At 17.7% G+C, this 16,509-nt stretch overlaps 5 protein-coding genes across 5 annotated transcripts; 3 read left to right on the plus strand and 2 right to left on the minus strand.

The window, feature by feature from the left end:
- Positions 1 to 75: 75 nt before the first annotated feature.
- PRELSG_1017100 (kinase, putative) lies at positions 76 to 3,537 on the plus strand (the record flags this gene model as incomplete). Its single annotated transcript, XM_028677096.1, has 1 exon — positions 76 to 3,537. One exon carries the CDS (start codon positions 76 to 78, stop codon positions 3,535 to 3,537), a length of 3,462 nt encoding a protein of 1,153 aa, XP_028533520.1.
- A 442-nt stretch (positions 3,538 to 3,979) lies between these two features.
- On the minus strand, positions 3,980 to 8,134 carry PRELSG_1017200 (conserved Plasmodium protein, unknown function; the record flags this gene model as incomplete). Its single annotated transcript, XM_028677097.1, has 1 exon — positions 3,980 to 8,134. One exon carries the CDS (start codon positions 8,132 to 8,134, stop codon positions 3,980 to 3,982), a length of 4,155 nt encoding a protein of 1,384 aa, XP_028533521.1.
- A 1,424-nt stretch (positions 8,135 to 9,558) lies between these two features.
- PRELSG_1017300 (ribose 5-phosphate epimerase, putative) lies at positions 9,559 to 10,909 on the plus strand (the record flags this gene model as incomplete). Its single annotated transcript, XM_028677098.1, has 5 exons — positions 9,559 to 9,582; positions 9,844 to 10,005; positions 10,098 to 10,265; positions 10,349 to 10,600; positions 10,811 to 10,909. The coding sequence occupies 5 exons, from the start codon at positions 9,559 to 9,561 to the stop codon at positions 10,907 to 10,909; spliced, it is 705 nt and encodes a 234-aa protein (XP_028533522.1).
- A 500-nt stretch (positions 10,910 to 11,409) lies between these two features.
- PRELSG_1017400 (conserved Plasmodium membrane protein, unknown function) lies at positions 11,410 to 12,668 on the plus strand (the record flags this gene model as incomplete). The annotated part of the gene is made up of 6 exons (XM_028677099.1): positions 11,410 to 11,593; positions 11,726 to 11,910; positions 11,991 to 12,033; positions 12,192 to 12,260; positions 12,390 to 12,483; positions 12,596 to 12,668. 6 exons carry the CDS (start codon positions 11,410 to 11,412, stop codon positions 12,666 to 12,668), a joined length of 648 nt encoding a protein of 215 aa, XP_028533523.1.
- Positions 12,669 to 14,151: 1,483 nt separating this feature from the next.
- PRELSG_1017500 (Plasmodium exported protein, unknown function) lies at positions 14,152 to 16,034 on the minus strand (the record flags this gene model as incomplete). The annotated part of the gene is made up of 3 exons (XM_028677101.1): positions 14,152 to 15,751; positions 15,864 to 15,922; positions 15,999 to 16,034. 3 exons carry the CDS (start codon positions 16,032 to 16,034, stop codon positions 14,152 to 14,154), a joined length of 1,695 nt encoding a protein of 564 aa, XP_028533524.1.
- Positions 16,035 to 16,509: the final 475 nt, after the last annotated feature.

A 16,509-nucleotide genomic window follows, 5' to 3' on the forward strand; every position in this document is an offset into this window, starting at 1 on the left:
AAAAGGAGTGTTCATATTTTATGAGTCGTTTTATTTATAATAAAAAACAAGAAAAAATAAAAAAAAAAAAAGAAAATGGATGAAAAAGTTTGTATATCAAGAGAAGGGGAAATATATAAAACATGTATCAGTGACAATTATACTTATATAAATAATAATAATGTAAATAAGAATTCTAAAAGTTATAATATGAAAAATATAAATATATCTAATCAAAAGAAAGAAAAAGTATCATTTAATTTAAACAATACTGAATCAATTGATAAAAATGAATGCGAATTAATTAACAAAAGAAAGAATGCCGTTAACAATAAACTAAAAATTGATATAGATATAGATATAGATATAGATATGGATACATATGCAAATAGATTTATGAATAAGAAAAAAAGAGAGAATGTTAATATAGAAGAAATGAATAGTAATAGAGAAAAAGATGTGTTTACTACTGATAATGATAAAACATATGAAAAGAATAAAAGTAGTGAAGATGATTATATTGTAGCTAATGAATCTGATCATAATTCTATTAAAAATAATAATATATTAAATGGTAATAACAATAATGATAATATTAATGTTTTAAATGATAGTATTTTATATAACAGTATTAATAATGATATTAATAAGACTGAAAATTATGTGAGTAGAAATAATATGATGATAAATAATATAAAAGATATGAAGATGAAAATGCTTCAGAACTATTTAATAGAAAATGATATAATTAAAAATAGAACAAATATATATGATTCTTATAACTTTAATTATAACAGTTTTAAGCTAATGAATGAAGACAGTAGTAGTGATGACTCTAATTATGAACGTTTCGATAATGAAAACAACTTTATAGAAAATTTTAATTTCTTAAATATATCTAAAGTAAATATAGATAAAGCATATGAAATTATAAACATGTATTTACCATGTATTGATAAAAATAGAAAAGGAAAAAAAAAAAAAAATAGAAATATATATACAAATCATGATGAGATACTATATAGTATGTCTAACTTAAAATTAACGGGTACTTCAATAATATTAACAAATGAAAATTCAAAATTTATTTATAAAGTAATTCCGTTTTTTAAAAACGGAGAAGCAAATTTTTATATTAATGCTTTTACTTCATTTAATTATATATACAAAAATCATAAAAAGATAAAAGACAATGATAATGCATATATGAACTCTGAAAAAGGAAAACAAAAGAATAATTTGAGTTTTTACAATAAAATACATGAAGTATGTGATAATTTCCAAAAGATAAGTCAAAATATAATAAAAAAAAATTCGAATATATTAGATTATTATAAAGGAGTTAAACATTTGAACAATTCAGCTTTAAGCAGTTCAGATTTAGTAAGTTATGACGGAATTATAACTAGTGATGATACTGCAGAAAATATGGTAGAAGAAAATAATTATAATATAAAAAGTCATTCATTAGATAATTTAAGTGATCATAATTCAAATTATAAAGAAAAAGATTCTCTCAATTCATATTTTTCCAAAAAATTAACGAGTGATTTCTTTAGATTAGAAAATATTCTTAAAAAAGGTTCTAATTTTTATAATACTTTTGAATACGCAAAAACAAGCATAAAATCAAAATTAGTAAATAAAAAAAACTCTCTATATAGTGAACATATAGAAATTAATGATCATAAAATAATGAAAAAACAAAATAGTGAATTAAATAATAAAGAACAAGAGATAGTAAAATTAAATTGTAATAAAAATTTAAATGATGAAATAAATGAGAACATAAATGTAAATTCAAAGGAAAATTCTTGTGAAAGTATAAATTCTAATTTCGTTTATAATGAAATTAATTATAAAAATTTTGTAAAAAATATTGCAAATGAAAATGATAAAATATTCGATGTAAATCTATTTAAAGAATCAAATAAAAAAATAGATAATTTATATCAAAAAGATATAAATTTAGAAAAAAAAAAAAATAATCAGCATAATTCATATAGAGAAAACTTTTGCGAATATAAGGAATATTTACATGTGGATAACAAATTATCAAAGATAATTGAAAATGATAATATATTAAATGAAAAATATATTTTATCCTTTCTAGTTAAGCATAAGTTAATTCCGAAATGTTATGATATTGTACCTGTTTATAAATGCACAAAAAGTGAGAAAGAAGAAAAAAAGAAAGTAGAAATTTCAAAAAGTACTTTCAAGGAAAATATAAAAAGAATATTAGGTAATAATGAAAATAATAAAGAGCTAAATCATTATGAAAAATTTTATGATACTAATCTAGATAATAAAAAAAACAAGATAAATGATGAGAAAAATTTAAGTGAAGGAATAAAAAGTGAAAACAAGAATATATTAAATAAGGAAAGTTTAAATCAAGATTTAAATAATGAAAATAATATAAATGAAAAACAAGACAGCAAATTTTTTGGTAATGAAACAAAATTGAATGAAAATCATAAAAATAAATGTAAATCAGAAAAGGAATCAAAAAATAAAGGAGAGGAACAATGGAAAGTAGGAAATTATAGTAATTTAGTAAATGAAAATATTGATAATGTTCACTTAGCGTTAAAATTAAAGAAGGTTTGTAATAAAGTAAGGTATTTTGATCAGCATATACTAGATTTAAAATTAGGCTATAATACATTAAAAGATAACGATCTATCATTTAATGAAGAATTATTGAAAGCTAGTGAATTATTAGATTGGAATGAAAAAGAAAAATACGTAAAAAAATGGTCAAAAATGAAGAAAAAAATAAGAAATTTTTATACTAATACAAGTGATCAACATATTATTCACATTTCATCAAAGGATTTGGATTTACCAAGTTATTTTGATAAATATGATAGTAATGAAATATATTGCATATTAAAGTCTTGGAAACAAAATGTTACTTCATTAAAAACTACTCAGAAAACTTTAGGTTTTCGCATATGCTCGTTAATTTATTATATGAATTATGAAAACATATTAGAAGATGAAAATGTGAAGAGGTTTTATTCTGATTTTATATTAAAAAAAAATATAATAGAGAGAAATGAACGATGTGAAACTGAAAAATTGAAAACATATGCAGAAAAAAAAAAATTAGAAATAAAAGAGTGTTATGAAGATATCAACAAAAGATTGAAAATAAATAGAAAACTTGGTTTGAAATTAAGTGAAGAACAAGTTTTATACTTCTTAACAATTTTTTTAAAAAATGTTGTTTACATTATTTTACCGAAATTATTAAATTTAAAGTTATGGTTAGAAGAACAATCTTTATATTATTTTTGTTCAACATCCTTATTAATAATATATGATAAAAAAAAACCCTTTTCTTGTGATATTAAATGGATTGATTTTACTTATTCTTTTGAAAATTTAAATTATTTAAAAAAAAGAAAAAAAGAAAGAATTAATTTAGATATTCTATTTGGACTTAATAATTTAATTAAGTTATGTAAAACTATATTTTTTAATAATAATCTACCACCATCTATCTCTTATTTTACAAATCAGGAAAATAAACAAGAATATAATATTTAATTATTTTATATATTATGCTTAAATTAACTTATTAAATTATATTTATGTTTTTTTTTTTTTTTCTTTTTTTTGTATAAATAGATAACGAATTTATACTTTAAAAATATATATACATTTATATTATTTTAATTAAAATTGGTTTAATAATTTCTTTTACTTTTTATAAAAATATATATATTTTTTGTTATTTACATAATCTTAAAATTTTTTAAGTAATTACTTTTTTTTTTCTTTTATTACTCAGTTTATTCTATTTTATTTTATTTGTTTTTAAAAATTTTTATTAGTATGTTTGAATAATACTTTTTTTTAATTTAAAGATTATTTATAGAATTTTTATAATACTTAAAGGTTTTTAAATGCTTAAATTTTTATTATAAGTTAATTCTTTTCTGATTTTATCTTTTTTTTTTTTTCTTAATACTTTGTATTTTTTTTTTTTTTAATATTTTACATTTTTGTTTGCTAAGATAGATGATTTATACAATAAATTGTAGAATATAAAAAAATAAAGCATATCATTGAAAGAAATTTTAATTTTATTTTTTTTTTTTATAATTTTAACAAATTTTAAAAAAAATAAGAAAAGTTCATAGGGTGTGATATAAATATTAAAGTAATATAATATGCTGATATAATTTTTATGAGAAAATATATTTTTTCTGAAATAATACAACTTTTTTTTAATTTCATTCTTTCTTTTAATATATGCATTTTTAGGAGTTTGTTCATTTTTCATTAGAGAAGTTTTTTTTTCTATATATTTTAGATTTTTTTCAGTATCATTTCTACCTTTTATATTTTCAGAATTAGAGAAATCTAAAATATTCAATATATTTTTATTTTTAGAAACAGGTTCCCAATTTAATTGTCCTAATGAGTTCCCTTTTTTATCCGTTGTATTTATATTTATTTCATTTTTTCTTTTATGATTTATATATATATGCTTTTTATTAATTCTTTTATTATTTGATGCCATATTACATACTTTATATTTTGTCTTATTGGAATATTTTAATAAATTTTTCTCCCTGTTTATTTTTAATATCATAAAATAATGTATTATATTATTTTTTAAACGATATTTATTTATTTTATGTTTTATTATTTTTTTTTTTAGCCTATATAAATACAAATCAACACATGACTCATTTACTAAATGTAAATTCCTTGAATTCAGTATGTTTGAAAAAATTGACAATATCTCAAAAAAAGACAAGTAGAATATCTTTGAAAATTTGTTAAAACTTTGATTTTTTACTGAATTCTTTTTATAAATTATTTTTTTGTTTTTTTCATTTTGGTTTATATTATTAGTTTCACTTTCATTATATTCATTTTTATTATTTTCATTTTTGTTAAAGTTATTTTTATTAACTTTACTTTTATTAATTTTACTATTATCATTTTTTGGTTTTTTATTTTTACTTTTCCATTTTTCATATTCATTATTTTTATTCTTAATAATATTATCATGGAAAAGCATTTTTGTATTTCTATCATTTATTAATTTGTTATTATCCTTTTTTATACTTTTATACTTGGAATTGTTTTTTTCTTTGATATTTTTTATATTGTCTTTATTTGAATAAATTTTTTGACTGTATGTTTTGCTATTACTATTCTCCATTTTGCATTCTGATAAAAATTCTTTATGATCTATCTCATTTAACATAATAAATTTTTTTTTTTTTTTTTTATTAGATAAAAAATGAGTTAAATTAATACATTCTACATTATTTTTATGTCTATTTCTTTTTAATAGCTTCAATTTAATCAAAAACGATAATATATCTCCTAATCTCATTGATATATTTAACTTCATACTAAAAATAGAAATCTTCTTTTCTTTTGATTCAAATATTAAAAAGTAAAACATAAAATAATAAATAAAATTTTTCAATATGTTTATTAATTCTTTATCACATTTTTTATCATATAAAAAATTAAATTTGCTTTTTAAACAAAACTTACAATTTTTTTTTTTGCAATTTTTATTTAATATATCATGGCATATAGAACAAACTCTACAAGTTTCTTGACTTTTTTTACTTTTTCCTTTAAAATTATGTTTATCATATTTTATTTTACTTGTTTTTTTTTCATAAATCTTATTTTTATTATTTTTTAAATCTCCTACATATTCTTCAGCATTAATATTTGAGTCAAATATTTTCTTATATTTATTTGATATGTTATTAAAATAGTTTTTATTTCTCTTAATTTTTTTCTTTTTTTTTCTTAAAGGATAATTATTATTATATAACTCACCTTTTTGTGAACTTTTTAATGAGTTTATCAAGTTAGACAAGGTTTTATTTACATTATTTAAAGTATTAAAACGTATAGATATATGAACTAATGTTAATATAAAACAATTAAAATTTATTTTTCTGTTTTCATTATGTATATAACATCTATTTAAAATAATAAATATAATTAATTTTTTCAAATATGTAACACAACTTCTATTTTTTAATATTTCAAAAAAGTTTGAAAGATGAATATTTTTTTTTAAATTATTTCTTTTACTGTGAATATAATTTTTTTTTAATCCAATTTTCTCTTTATTACTAAATTGATTGTTAAAAAAAAAATTTAAATTATTAATATCAGTTGAATGAGAATAGTTATACCTCTTAGCTATATTAAATAACTGATGCAATAAAGGAACACATTGAAATACGCTTACTAAAACATAATATAAGTAATGTTTATTATTTTTTCTTTTATTTTTTAACAGAAAAAAAAATGTTTTTTTTAAAATAAAATTATTTTCGTTTTGATGACAACAATGCCTGTAGTGATACTTATAAAAATTAGTACAATCTTTTAGAAGTAATAAATCACTATTGAAAATAATATTTTTAATATGATTAAAAATATATTTTAAATTATTCCAGTTTTCTTGTTCTAAATAATTAGAATTTTTATTTAAATTATTTTCATCATGAATAACTAATTTTTCATCAGCTAAAATATTATGAATATTGCTATTATTAGTATTTTCATCATTATTAGTATTAATAGAATTAAAATTTTTATTATGATTATCACTATTGTAAGTAAATAAATTTACATTTTCTTGATTTTCTTTTTTTTCATTAGTTTTATAAGTAAAAGAATTTTTTTTATTTAATATATTTTCTTGAGAAAATACATTTAAACAATCATTTAATTCAAAAAAAAATTCTATTATATCTTTTTCATTAAAAGAAAATTCGAAATTTCTATTAATATCTAATAAATTAACCAATTCATTTTCTTCAATGAGAAATGAATAATCAATTATTAAATTATTTAAAGAATTCAAAGTAAAATCAGTATTAATTATTTTTGATATGTAGAGCATTTTCCTCAAATCACGTAATTTGAAACTATGGAATATACCTTTTTTTTGTTTTTTCTCTTTTCCCTTTTTATAAGAACTATAAATTTCTACTAAAAATTGAAAATTTTTATATATTATTTTATAAAAAAATTCAATATTTTTATTTGTTATATTATATATTCTTTTAAAAAAAAATAAGTCAATGACATTACATAATGAATTGGTATATATATAATTTATTTTATATGTTGGATTTAGTTCTTTCTCTGATATCAATTCATTATTCCTATATAAGCACTTATATAATATACCATTTTCTTTTAATAAATATCCATAACCATTTTTTTTATTATTTTCCCACATTCCTATATATTTATTTCCATTATTATAGTAAAAAATCCCATATCCATTTTTTTTCCCTTCTTTCCAGTAACCTGAATATTTATCATAATTTTCATTTTGAAAAACTACTTTGTTTTTACTTCTTTTTTTTCTAAACCAAATATAGGTACCCAAACCATGTTGCTTATCATTCATCCATTCACCAACATATATATTTTCAACAATATTTGCCTTTTTGTATTTTATATTAAAATTTACATCTTTTTTCTCCTTTAGTATTTCATTTTTTTTTATATTTTCATATATGCTTACATATTTATTTTTATCCTTTTTCAAATTAACAAACCAAATCATTTTTCCAAATCCACATTTATTATTTTCTTCCCAGAACCCAATATATATAGAATTATTGTTGTAATATTGAATTCCATAAAAATTTCTTTTGTTATTCTTCCAGTAACCTTTATATATTAATTTTTTTTCTTCATTAAGAAACTTTAAAACTCCATATCCATTTCTCTTATTATTTTTCCAGTATCCATTGTACATTAATTTATTATTAAAAATGTATTTTCCTTTTTTATATTTTTTCCCATTATTTATATAGCCTTTATAATGAGAACTTTTTGATAAAATTTCTCCATAACCTGTTAATTTTCTTTTTTTAAAATCTCCCATATATTTTTTTCCTTCTTTATATATGGAAAAATTATTAGAAAAATAGGGGCATTTATATGAATCTAACTTTATTATACCATCATATATCTTATTATTTATTTTTACATTTTTTAATTGTAAACTATCAGTTGAATTTATTTCAACTGCATTAATTTCATTTTCTTCTTTTTTTAAAAAAAAGTTTTTCCAGTATATTAAATCATATGAAATAAATTTGATTATGTTACTAGGAATTTCATCATTCATTTTGCGTATTCTTGTTAATTTCTTAAATAATTTTCATTCATATATAAAAATATTTAATAAGTTTTTAGTTAAAATAATTATTCATTAATTTAATACTTCATTATTCACATCTTATTTTTTATAGTATAAAGTAAAACAAATAAAAAGAAAAAGACATGATATAATGAAAAAGATGCATATATATATGCTTTATTATTTTTTTTTTTTTACATTTTTTTTTTATAAATATGAGTTATTATCTTAAATATATCTTAAATTTTTTTTTAATATTTTCAATTAGTAACATTTTCAAATTTTCTTTGATATATATATTGATTATTCTTCATTTTTGTTTTCATAAATTTATATTTAAAAAATCTAGATATGATACTTTTTATAGAAAATTTGGTTTGAGTGTTCCATAGTCATATTTAAATAAAAAAAATTAATAATAATTTTATTCATTTTATATTAATTTCTTGCTTTTCTTAAATACATAATTACTTGCATTTATAATATTATAAAACTTTTTATATTTTAATTATTTTCTATTATTTTACTATATTATAGAATATATATGATCCTTTTATATATAATATATTTCTTACATATTTCTCAGTATCTACATAAACATTTATATTTTCATTTTGCTTTTACTGTATATCATTGTTTTTAATCCTTTTCTTTATCAACATTTTTAACTTTTTTTTTTTTTTTTCATTTTTATCTTGAGATAAATTCTGCATACTTTTATAAACTGTTCCTTTTTTTTTTTTTTTTTTGTATTGTTTTAACAATTAAACTTATAATGAATTGAAAAATAAGAATTAATAAATAAAATTATTTTATTTGTATATAATTTACTTCTATTAAAATTTATTATAATAATTGTTTTAATTTTTTTTTAGGTTTTCTTTTCTTATTAAATTGTTTTCTTATAATAAACTACCGGCAACAAAAAAAAAAAAAATAAAAAAGCAGTTGCTTAAGATTTTTTTTTTTTAATATTGAATATTTGTATTATGTACGCAATAATTTATTTATTTTTTTATTTATTTTTTTTTTTTCGTATCTTTTAAATATGTATTTATATTAGGTAAATTAATGTAGTTAATTTTTATTTTATTTTTTGGTTAATTGGATTATTTTGGTGAATTTTGTTAATCTATGTATACAATATAATTTCTTTTTTTGCATTTTTTTTTTATAATTTAATAAGTAGCATAATAGATGTTATAAAAAATTTTTTTTGGATATTTATTTGGAAAAGTAACATATTAATAAATATTTAATATGAATATTCCGAGAATATTAATTCATTAGAAGTATTTATAATAAAAGAAATTTAATTTAAATATTTTTTATTGTTTTGTTTTTATTAAGAATATTTATTTTAATAGTCTATTTTAAGCTCATTTCATTTTTTGATAACAGTTCATCCTAAAATGGATAATTTAAAGAAGATAGCAGTAAATTAAAAAAAATAAAATAAAGCATATATAAACATTTTTTTTTATATATTATTAAATTAATATACCAAAAAAAAAAAATGCTACCTATTTAATATATTGCTAAAATTTTATCTAATATTTCATTTGTGATGTTACTAAAATATGTTATTTAATATGATATATCAATATTCCTAAATTTGAGAAATGAAATACTGAAACAAAAATATTTTAAAAAAACAAAAATTGATATATATTTACATATATATACTTTTTAAATAGGCTTATAAAGCTGTAGATGATTATGTTCACTCAAATATGACTATAGGATTGGGTACTGGTACAACAGTTTTTTACGTTCTTGAGAGAATTGAAAATTTAATAAAAAGTGGGAAGATAAAAGATGTAATATGTATTCCTACAAGTATTGACACTGAAATAAAGGTTATAAAATAATAAAATAATAAATGAAAAATTTTTCTACTTTTTTAAAGAATTCTATTAACATTTTTATATATTATAAATATATATTTTAGGCAAAAAATTTGGGGATACCATTAACAACACTGAACAAAAATTCGAAAATTGATATAGCTATTGATGGAACAGATGAAATAGATTTAAATTTAAATTTAATAAAAGGAAGAGGGGGAGCTCTCGTTCGTGAGAAGTTAGTTGCAATTAGTGCATCCTTTTTTATAATTGTAAAAAAAAAATAAAAATAAAAAATAAAATATATATTTTTTTATTCTTTTTAAAATGTATTTATTATTTTATTTTTTTTAAGATCGGAGATGAATCAAAATTGTGTATTAATGGATTAGGCACAACAGGAGCAGTTCCCATAGAAATCTTAACGTTTGGTTATGAAAAAACTATTGAAAATTTATTAAAAATTTCAACACTTCGAAACTGCACTTATAAATTAAGAGAAAAAAATGGAGAACTTTTTGTAACAGACAACAAAAATTATATAGTTGATTTTTTTTTTACTGATCCAATAGAAGATTTATTAGAAACTTGCAAACAAATTAAAATGGTAATTAATTTTTATGTATTTTTATTAGATTTTTTTTATATACTCAACATATATATATAATATATTCTTAACACACTTTTTATGATTAATTAATGTGAATATTTTTTTCCTTTTCTTATTATGCTTTAATTTTGTTATATTTTATTTATTTTTTTTTTCCTATGTATACTTTTTTTATTACTCATACTATTTATTCTTAAAATTTTTCAGACAATTGGTGTTGTTGATCATGGCATTTTTATTAACATGGCCAACGTTGCTTTAATAAGTAAATATGATGGAACAGTTTTAACATTAAATAAAAAATGAATATATTTTTTACCTTAGTTTATTTTATTTTTTTTTTATATCCAATTTTTTTCTTTATTTCACCTTATTTTTTATTCGTATAAAGTTTTCTTTTATTAGTAAAATTCCTAAATTAATATAAAAGAAAACAAAAAAATTAAAAATTTTTTAATTTTTTTTTTATTTAATAAATAAAGAAAAAAAAGTATAGAATTTTCTATATTTTTTTAGTTTTTACATAATATTCTATATTTGTACAAAAAGATTTCATAAATAATCTAACTATATAAAAATGTGTATATACACATTCTTTTAAAATTATTCATTCGTTTTTATATTAATATAAATACAAATATATATATATATAAACTTTGTATAAATATTATATAATTATCAATAAAACTATTATTATTTTAAAAAATAAAATTTTTATAAAAATAGGTTTATATTTATTTTATTTTTTTTTTTTTTTCAAATATAAGCAAAATTTCTTTTGTTTTTAAATATTTAGTTTATTGAAAATGTATTTATTTAAAAAAGCAAAAGATTCGATTGTAAATTCTTTACAGTATGATAATTCTTCACCATTAGTGAAATTAAATTTTGTATGTAAATGTATTCTTAAGTATACTTTTATTTTGTCTTTTATTTTCATAGTTCTAATATTATTAACTCTATATTTAGAAAAAAATTTAATAAATAAAAGTAATTATATATATATAAAGTATACATAATGAAATAATAAAAACAAATTCTTTTAAAACAAATATATAGGTGCATATTTATAATTATTTTATTTTGTTTCATTTTTTTTTTTTTTTACATATATTTTTTTAGATATATTACAACTTTTTGCAATATTATCCCTCATATTATGTCTATTGTCTTTTATTATATTAAAAAGAAAAAATGGATCTCATATATTATCTAAAATTAAGATGTATCCTTTTTCGTTCAAAGATTTAATTGATGTATCTTTATCAACTGGGACATTAACTATATCAATTCTTGATATTTTCTTAGTATTTTTTTTTTTTTTTAAATACAAAAGCATTTTCTAATTATGCAAAGTTCGTTTTTTATTTTTTGTTTTTATTTTTAGTGCTATATTTATCTTCTTGCTGCACTTTTAATTTTTTTAACGGGTATCAATATTTTTAATTTTTTTTTTTTTCTATAACTTATCTTCTAGATTCACATATTTTTTTTCTAAAATTTATGCATTTTAATGAATTACTCTATTTATATGTATTATATCATTTATTAACTTTATTCATATATTTTAATATATTTTTTTTTATAGCAATTTTTTCTGTATATGAAAGCTTAGAAAACCCATATATGAAGGATAATGAGAATATAAATTCTTTCAGTAGCAACTTAATAAAAAAAAATAAAATTTTAAATATAAATCACATTTTCTTAAATGATATCATAATTTATGTTTCTATAAGATAAAAATATATATTTTTTCTTATTTTTATTGGATAACTATTTTTAGCTTTACAATTCGTTTCTGTTTCATTCATTGGGTTACATACAATTTCCCAAATTACTATTTTCAGAACTATACCATATCATCCTTTGGAATACTTGTTAAAATAGGAAAAAGAAATTTTTATATAATTCTTTTTTTTTATTTTTATTTTAATTAAAATATGTATTTATTTATATTGTAATTCTTTCTCTTTTTTTCTTTAATTTTAGGGGATACATAATAAAAAATATTGGTGATGATATATTTTCTGTCATAAAAAATTTATGGAATTTCATATCTTAATAATATTAAAAGTAACTATAAGATATTCATTTTTATTTTTAATTCAATTAATAAAAGTATTTTTCTCTTTTTTTCTTAAACATAATTACAGTAAAAAATAATATACTTGTTTTTTTCTTTTTAGAAGCAAATTATTAAAAACAAACTATATATCTTTCCCTCTTTTTTTTCAAACATTATTAAGAGAAAATACATATTTTTTATTCATTATATATATATTTTTATAGAATTGCATACTGTGTAATTTTTTTTCTCCCCCATGTCTAACAATTAACACTAACACTTCCATCTTTTTTTTATTAGGTACAAAAATTATGAATTTTTGAAATTCATTGTGAAATTTTTTTTTAAAACGAAAATAAAAAATAAAATATGATAATTTAAACATATGCATAATAAGCATATTTTATATGTTTTCATATAAAAAGTTTAACTATTTTAATAAAAAAAAAGAATTTACACACGAATGTTTTATTAATAAATTTGTTTTAAAGTATCTTCTATATTTTTTTTTTTTTAATTTTTTTTCTTTTCCTTTTTTTTTTTTTTTTGTACTAATAACATGTTTGACTATAAAAAAATACATAGAATACAATTTTAATACGCACGCTTCTATTTTTAAATCAGAAGTAATAAAAAAATTATCATATTCTCAACTATGATTTACTACTCCGACATAGTTATCCTCTTTTTTTTTTTTTTATTTTAAGACAATTTTTCTTTTTTTTAAATTATCAGTACAATTATATCTAATGCAAAAGATTAAAAAAAATTTAAGAGTTATTAAAAAAAAAAACGATTATATTTAAATATAAAGGTACTTCCTATTATATCTTTTTTAAATATATATATATATATATATATATATATATATATATATGAAATAGAAGTAAATTGTTGTATTTATATACTTCTAAACGAGATGCATAAAAGCATAGAAATTTTATTATTACAAAAGAGATCATAACACATAAATTAACTATATTATTTTATATAAAGTGTATATAAAAATAAGAAGAGATCTTCATATATTAAAAATAAATTTTATTAATAATTTTGGAATTTTACTTTTACTCATTTAATAGGTAACATCATTAATTATTAACAAACATATTTAATTTTTTTCTTTTTTATTGTTTTCATTTAGAACAAAGTAATTAGTTTTCATTTATATTTAGACCAAATTAAATACATAATAAATATATGAAAATAATAAGGTTATTAATGCATTACATAAAATATATTAACTAAAGAAATTATAATTTTTAAGAAGCATTTTGGTGTTGGAAAAAAAAAAAAATACTGAAATGAAATATAATCTTTTGTTGAAATAATAATAATATAAAAACTAAATATTTATATATACATTAAAATTTTCCTTTTCCTTTTCCTTTTCTTTTTCTTTTTCTTTTTCTTTTTTCTTTTTTCTTTTTTCTTTTTCATTCATTCCTTATAAGGAATTTAATAAAAAAATTTTAAGTACTTACTTTAAGGCATCCACAATTTTTTGAGAAAGAGTAAATAACGAAAGAATAACATTTTCTTTTTTAAATAAATTTCCTTGTTCTTCTAAATCATCTGAATTATAAAGATGTAGATTAGACACTTCTAAAGCGGAATCCAAAACCATTTCAATTTCCTCATATGATCTTCTTAAGTTTGATATTAAATCAACCTTCTTTTGTATTTCAACCTTTAAATTAAGAAATGTAAAATCTCTAGAAAATAATCCCTGCACTTCCATGAATTCAGACTTCAAATTTTTCAAATATATTTGAGCTAGAGCGGGTGAAATATTACTTCCTTTATTTTGATCGTCATCATTTAAATTAGAAAATTTTATTATTTTTGAATTAAAATTTTCTATTGAAGATAAAACTTTTTTAATTGATTCTAGTTTATTTTTTAATAAAATTGCATTCAACATAGAAGCAAAGCTTTTGTATGCTCTTACTAAATTATAGGATTTTTTTTCTTCTTCAGTTGGTTCATTTTGGAATAGAGCAAAGCCTTCTCTACCTAAGTTTTGTGAAACTGAAGAGATATATTTTCCTTTTAATACATTTATAAAAGTATATCCATTTAAAATGGGGCCTAGAGTGCTCATACTCAATCTTGTTAAACCATAACGTTCCTTAACATCGTGGTATGCTTTAGCATTGTGAATTTTTTTTTTTTGAATATATAAAAATACCTTTACAAATAAATTTCTTATATCTTCATTTGTTTCTTCTTTTAATAATTCATTTATACATTTTTCTTTACGTGTTGCAATTTCCTCACCTAATAGACTTAACAATTTTTCTATATATATATTTACATCTTCTAAATCTTCAGAATAATCTGCTATCTCTCCTGAATTAACTGAATTTTCAACATTTTTTATTATATTTTCTACTTTTGAAAGAATATGTTTCGTATATCTCTTTTTAGAACTATAATTAGAATTTCCAAAAATTGAACCTAACTTTGTTATTGGTAATTCTTCTATACTGTTTTTATATTTAATAATAGACTCAAATATATTAAAAGTAGTCATATAAGAATTTTTTAATCCTTTTTTAAAAATATTTAATATAATGCTTGTATTGTGACTTAATTCAACATCAGTGAAATCAAAATTTAGTTTATGCGATAATAACTTTTTAATAATTGTTTCTCTATTTTTAGGAAGGTTTTCATGGAATGAATTGTAAAATTTATGCATTTCTATTATAACTGCTAATTTTATACCTGATAGAGCTTTTTCTAAGTGTGATTGAAGTAAATTTAATACTCTGATAAGAGAACTAACGTTTTCATTATTTAATTTTTGTAATTCATTTGATATTAATTTCATAATATCACCCACTTCATATACAGAATTAAAATATTCTTCAGTAAATAATAAACTAAATTTATCAATAAATATACTAAGATCACCTACTTTATCTTGTTCACTTATTGTTGTTATATCTACATCATCTTGGGTTTTATCCAAATTGGAATCTTCTCTTTTTCTTTTCTGCTTAAGTTCTGTTTCTGCGTTTTTTTTTTTTGATATACCTCTTTTTTTTATATTTGTGGCTTCTCCCTTAATATTTCTATATTCATTTTTTTTTAAATAAAAAAAAAAAAGCATATATATATAATATTTAAAGAAAATGATTTTACATATAAAAACATAAAAAAAATAAAATTAAAATAAAAATATACAATTGTCCAGAACTATGTCCTTCATCTTGTGATAAGACATTTTTTGCTACTGTGAAAGCCTATAAAAAAAAAATAAAAAGTTTTTATATATACTATTCACTTTATATTTATATTATTTTTAAATGGATACTTAACTAAAATAAAATAAAAGAAAAGACTTAGTTTTTCCATCTTTAGAACAATAAAATTTTCTCTATATGTTTGTTTTACTAGTGAATTAGTTATAAATTTATTATATATATGTTTTGTTATACATATAAATAAAAATGTAAAAGGAAATTTTTATAATTATATATGAATATAACTATAACCTTTATATTTTAATTAAAAAAAAAAAAAAAAGAAAAAAAATGAAATAAAACGGTATAATTATATGTTAAATAACAATTTTTTTTTAATTACACATGATTTTTGTAGGAACTTAAATTCTTTTTAACAAAGAAACATTATTAATCTTATTTTTAAAACTTTTTCTTTCTATTTTTTTTTTTTTTATTTAGAAAAATATTTATTTAAATTTTTAATATAAAAGATTGTATATAATTATCATGATAGATATGTTGTCTTTTTGTTCGTGTAAACGTTTTTAATAATTTCGGTTTTTTTTTCTTTCAACAGAATAACAATAAAAAAAAAAGTTTAACAT

This window comes from Plasmodium relictum, assembly GCF_900005765.1.
Source record: "Plasmodium relictum strain SGS1 genome assembly, chromosome: 10".
In the NCBI taxonomy this organism is placed as follows: domain Eukaryota; phylum Apicomplexa; class Aconoidasida; order Haemosporida; family Plasmodiidae; genus Plasmodium; species Plasmodium relictum.